The sequence below is a fragment of the Sinocyclocheilus anshuiensis genome, unplaced genomic scaffold (genome assembly GCF_001515605.1).
Source record: "Sinocyclocheilus anshuiensis isolate Anshui unplaced genomic scaffold, SAMN03320099.WGS_v1.1 scaffold444, whole genome shotgun sequence".
Taxonomy (NCBI): Eukaryota; Metazoa; Chordata; class Actinopteri; order Cypriniformes; family Cyprinidae; genus Sinocyclocheilus; species Sinocyclocheilus anshuiensis.
In genome coordinates, this window is record NW_015555739.1 from 110,036 (window position 1) to 115,835 (window position 5,800).

A 5,800-nucleotide genomic window follows, 5' to 3' on the forward strand; every position below is an offset into this window, starting at 1 on the left:
TTGTCTTTGTGTTCGTACAAATATCGGTTACCTGGCACATAAACATGCAAATGATCTGTATTGATATCGGTTATAAAAAAAACAATATCGGTCGATCTCTAGTGTGTACTTGCATTTGTTATGTATAAAAAATAAAATAAAATAATATAATAATTTAATTTACTAATTTAAAATGTACGTTGTTGTCGTTGTGTACATAAGTTGTGTATGAAAATGAAATATAACAATTCAATAATTTAATTTACTAATTTAAAATGTACGTTGTTGTCTTTGTGTTTGTACAAATATCGGTTACCTGGCACATAAACATGCAAATGATCTGTATTGATATCGATTATAAAAAAAAACAATATCGGTCGATTTCTAGTGTGTACTTTCTTTCTTATGTATGAAAATGATATGTAATAATTTAACAATTTAATTTAATAATGTAAAATGCACGTTGTCATTGTGAACGTACGTTGTTGTGTATGAAGAGTCGTAAGCGTGTGTGTGGGTAGTTCAAAGTTGCGAGTCTCTCCAGAAATTCTTCCAGAAACGGCGTTGGCTGCTCGATAAACACAGCGATATGCACCAGCGGCATCTCCTCGTCCTACACAAACACATACAAACATACAATCTCATCCTCCTAAAGCACACGACGCATTTGTCAGAATGTGTTTGTGTCAGCCACTCACAGACAGACCGTTCAGGTCCAGCAAATCATCGTCACAGATCCCACATCCGTGTTCGTACGTCCACGCCGTCGGCACGTAGTTACCCAGATAATTCAGCTGGAGCTACACAGACAGACACACACACACACACACACACACACACACACACACACACACACACACACACACACACACACACACACACACACACACACACACACACACACACACACACACACACACACACACACACACACACACACACACACACACACACACACACACACACACACACACACACACAGACAGACAGACACACACAGACAGACAGACACACACAGACACACACACACAATGACTCTTTTCAACCAGGTTTTCTGAAGACTGTCATTGATAATGTATAAACAGTTAGTCAAATAGAAATCCTCTATAACTTTATAAATGTATTTACTGTCACTTTTGATCAATTTAAAGGATCACTGCTGATTAAATATACTAATTTCTTTTAATTATAATTAATTTATATATTTTTTATCTTTTCATTGGTGTATATGTATATCACAGTGTGATCAGCAGTAAAGCAAATGTCTGATGTGAATGTCTGTACATTACATGATGGCGCAGCGGTAACAGAGCGATTACTGTGCAGAATGTTTGCGTTTACCTTAGTCGGGCCGTTGCCATGGATAACGACAGGAAGTGTGTCATAGGCCACGTTCCGAGCTCTGACTCTGGATTTCTCAAACTTCAGGACCACTTCCTCTGGAAAAACACACAGGCATCAGACAAAATCACAACAACACAGGCAGAATTACAGCAGGACTACAGGGCACAACACAGAAGTGTGTGTGTGTGTGTGTGTGTGTGTGTGAATGTGTGTGTATGTGTGAGAATGTGTATGTGTGAGAATGTGTGTGTGTGTGTGAGAATGTGTGTGTATGTGTGAGAATGTGTATGTGTGAGAATGTGTGTGTGTGTGTGAGAATGTGTGTGTATGTGTGAGAATGTGTATGTGTGAGAATGTGTGTGTGTGTGTGAGAATGTGTGTGTATGTGTGAGAATGTGTATGTGTGAGAATGTGTGTGTGTGTGTGAGAATGTGTGTGTATGTGTGAGAATGTGTATGTGTGAGAATGTGTGTGTGTGTGTGAGAATGTGTGTGTATGTGTGAGAATGTGTATGTGTGAGAATGTGTGTGTGTGTGTGAGAATGTGTGTGTATGTGTGAGAATGTGTATGTGTGAGAATGTGTGTGTGTGTGTGAGAATGTGTGTGTATGTGTGAGAATGTGTGTGTGTGTGTGTGTGTGTGTGTGTGGGTGTGTGTGTGTGTGTGTGTGTGTGTGAGAGAATGTGTGTGTATGTGTGAGAATGTGTATGTATGTGTGAGAATGTGTATGTGTGTGTGTGTGTACCCATGGCTCCATTGAGATTCTGAAAAATGTGGGATTTGTGGTCCAGTGTGATGCTGAACTTCCTCTGGAAAAGAAAAACTGCATTTAGCATGAACAGCTATACGTATCATTCCCTCAAAGAACTGTTGATTCATGAAAATTATTTCTTAATAGTTAGTTATTAAGATCAATTCTTAGATGTTCATAAACCCAGATATTAAAGTTTTGAAATAATTTCCTTAATATTTTTTTAAGATATTATGATGACAGGCTCTTTGTTCTAAAACAACTTGGAAGGTTATACTAACTCTGCGAAGGTTTTTTTTTTTTGTGTGATGATTTTAAATAATGTAACTGTTGTAATTAATTAATATAATGTTAATTGTTGGTTTACATATTTTTGGGGCTTTTTTATATTACCATTTAGGTTTATTTATTTGATTTATTTATCAGTTTCAATTTTTATATTTTCAGTTTTCATTTTACTTTTGGTTCAATTTTTTATAATTTTGTGTTTTGTCTTTTTTTAACAGTTTTCTATATTATCATGTGAGTTTAATTTATCTTTTTTAGGTTTCATTTATCTTTTAGTTTTAGTTCATTTTTTTGTATTTTATTATTTTTATTATTTTTTTTTTTTCCATCTTTGTTTCAATTAACAAAACATTTTTAACAGTTTAATTTAAGGATAATAATTGTGCTTGCTGCTGCATAAAGGCACAGTAAAGATGATCTGAGTCCTTCATTGTGTTTTAATAACTCTACAAACACACACACCCTCTGCTCTTTATCCAGGTAGATGCGCGTGTAGAACAGCTGGTCGTCATCGTCGTCCTTGTACTTCCACTGTTTCACTACAGCATGAACCTCAGAAGCGTAGCCGATGAAACCTACACGCACACGCACGCACACGCGCACACACACACACACACACACACACACACACACACACTCACTCACACACACTCTCTCACTCACACACACTCTCTCACTCACACACACACACACACACACACTCACACTCACACACCTCCAGAGTTGAGGTAGCGTTTGCCGTGATGCACTACTGGGTATTTGGATGCCAGTCTCTGGTCTGGCCAGCAGAAGCCCTCGGCGGAGAAAACCACGCGATGAGAGAAACGAGAAAACTTCCTGAGCAGCTCCTCTGGACCGCTGGCTAAAATCACATCATAACTACACACACACACACACACACACACAAAACATTCAAGTCAACATCACAGAAACACTGTATAGGGAGTTCAGTTAGGAGTTTCCAAAAACAGTCGCCTGCTTTGTACTTTATATTAGTCCATGTGTACAGTCATTGATGTGTATGTTGTTTGTTAATGTCACTCTTACTATGATTTTGTTCAGTCTCTTTACAAACTTTCAAAATAATGAAGTTTCTTTTTTGCAAAAATCATGATTAATTGGTGTATTTTTAAAGGAACAGCATCTTCTTTTATTCTCTTAAGAAAAACATTATTTTAAATCCTGATCGCAACATTTAAAAGACTGATTTTTTCTCTTTTTCTTTTCTTGATCACAAAGTTCTACAACTGGTTTCTTTTCCTTTTTTCTAATAAAAACAATAAAGAACAGCTCTGTTTGTTTGTTTTTTAACTGATAATATAAATGAATGGCATCATTTTGTATAGTTTATTTGCTAGCAGATAATACCTTTATTTTGTACGGTGGCCGAGAAGTGCAAAGCAGATCACAATTCTGAAAACAAAATAACAAATTACAAACGCAAATGCAAGTCTAAAAAACAAAATAACAATTCAGAAAGCACAACAACAATTTCAGAATTGTGATCTGCTTTGCACTTCTCGGCCACCGTAATTTTGCCATTAGAAGTGTTATTTTAGTAACACTTGATACAGTATTATAGTTTCTGTTAATATTTTGAATAAGATTTAATTTTGATATTTTCTGTTTTCGTTCAATTTCAGTTAAAGTTTTAGTAATTTGGTTGAATGAATTTGACACTTATTATTTATTTTTTGGGGGGGTGTTACTTTATTTATTTTTAGTTATTTCAGTGCTAAACTAATTGAAAATAAGAATATTTAAATAAAATAAGTTTAAAATAATAAAAATAACTAATAATTTGAACTAACGCTTTTTCTTTTTTTCGGTTTTCATTGTAATTTTAGTTAAATTTGTAGTAATTTTGTGCGATTTAAGTTCGTTTTTATTTATATTTCAGTTTTTGGTTTGATCAATTTCAGTTAATTTCAGTGCTTCAACTAAAAATAAAACTAGTTATTTTTATAATTACAATGTTTTTTTTCTTCTTTGTTTTAGTTTCACTTAACACTATTAACACTAGTTGTGAAGTTACCTGTGAGCAAATATACATATACAAATATATCATCTGTACAACACATTTTTGGAAACCTTAAACAACAGAACAAGACAACATAAAGAACACACACATCGACACATACTAAGTTATCTTACACAATGACTGTTGACATGGACTGATGTATACATTACAAAGCAGTCGACTGTTTTTTTGGCACAAATGAAACTAGGGATGGGTAAAAAATATCAATATCTCGATATTAATTAGGGCTGCAACAACGAATCGATTAAATCGATAAAAATCGATTACTAAAAGAGTTGGCAACGAATTTCATAATCGATTCGTTGTGTCGCGCGACGCGGAGACGTTGTCAGACAGAAAAATAAACTGTAGAGAGGGGCATTTTGCTAAATATATGCACCACATAACATATTCATTATAATTTTTACTGTTCTAATGTTTAATTTATGTTTGAATAAATCCATCATTTTTTTATGACAGCCATTTAAATTTTGATATAAAAAAAAAAAACGAATTGAAGTAGAAATATTATTATGCAATTGTAACTTTATTTTAAACACTTCATTGTGTAATTTTAACAGCTGTATGCTGTAGCTTACAAATCAGTTAATTTTAACCTTCAATATTATAGTAATGTAGTACTAACTGTTGGGAGATTTTTTTTCCTTGAGAAAATTTGGCAAGTACTGTACCTGATATATATCCAAAATAATCGATATTGAATCGAATCAAATTGGTAATCGAATCGAAAGCAGGTGAATGAGAATCGAATCGTGAAATTTGTGTCAAAACCCAGCCCTAAATGAAACCTCATACTCACCAGGGTTAAGAAATCAAGTTACATAAATAAAGAAACTATTATTAAGGAGCAAAAAAAAAAAAGAGAGACCAGGTCATGGCATTGTGTTCTCACCTGTCCACAAACATGATGACCATGTTTTGTTTGTCTTTGTGTTTCTCTAGTTCTTTCTTCAGCCATCGAACCTTTTGACCTCCGCCGACGGTTCGGGCCACATCTCCACCCTTCCACTCCTCACCCAGACCCAGAACCTACATAAAACCATAAACACATAATTGTGCGCACATATAACTTATGCAATGGGTGTCACATTAACTACAGAAGTATCAGATTTGGAGGGAATGAGTAGACGCGACACCTGAACGGTGTAGTTGAACTGTCGGATGGTGCGCATGAACCTCAGGTAGCCATCGGTCACTTCTGTCGCCGCGGTGATCACCAACAGCTCATCTAAACACACACAGATTGTGTTTTAAAACACCGCTGACTTCACAGCGACTCAATCGCAGTTGGATATTTATAACGGCTCTACAGTCTACAGTTAAGTGTGGACTGTTGTGTTGGGGTCAGTGTGACAGACACTCATTTATTAAACTGCTTAACTCTTTCCCCACCAAAG

General features: G+C 35.3%; 2 protein-coding genes across 2 annotated transcripts in view; one reads left to right on the plus strand and one right to left on the minus strand.

Moving 5' to 3' along the window:
* plod3 (procollagen-lysine, 2-oxoglutarate 5-dioxygenase 3) overlaps positions 1–5,800 on the minus strand; it is a 24,921-nt gene that overhangs the window by 16,820 nt on the left and 2,301 nt on the right. The window contains exons 2-9 of the mRNA XM_016466651.1: positions 5,540–5,631; positions 5,296–5,432; positions 3,078–3,241; positions 2,825–2,937; positions 2,069–2,132; positions 1,321–1,418; positions 678–779; positions 461–592 (exon numbers count right to left, since the gene is read on the minus strand). Of these exons, the coding sequence (XP_016322137.1) occupies positions 461–592; positions 678–779; positions 1,321–1,418; positions 2,069–2,132; positions 2,825–2,937; positions 3,078–3,241; positions 5,296–5,432; positions 5,540–5,631 (902 nt within the window). The remainder of the gene's footprint in view (positions 1–460; positions 593–677; positions 780–1,320; positions 1,419–2,068; positions 2,133–2,824; positions 2,938–3,077; positions 3,242–5,295; positions 5,433–5,539; positions 5,632–5,800) is intronic.
* The window catches only part of asgr1a (asialoglycoprotein receptor 1a), a 13,114-nt gene continuing 8,258 nt past the window's right edge, over positions 945–5,800 (plus strand). The window contains exon 1 of the mRNA XM_016466670.1: positions 945–962. The gene's annotated coding sequence lies outside the window, so the exon portion shown is untranslated. The remainder of the gene's footprint in view (positions 963–5,800) is intronic.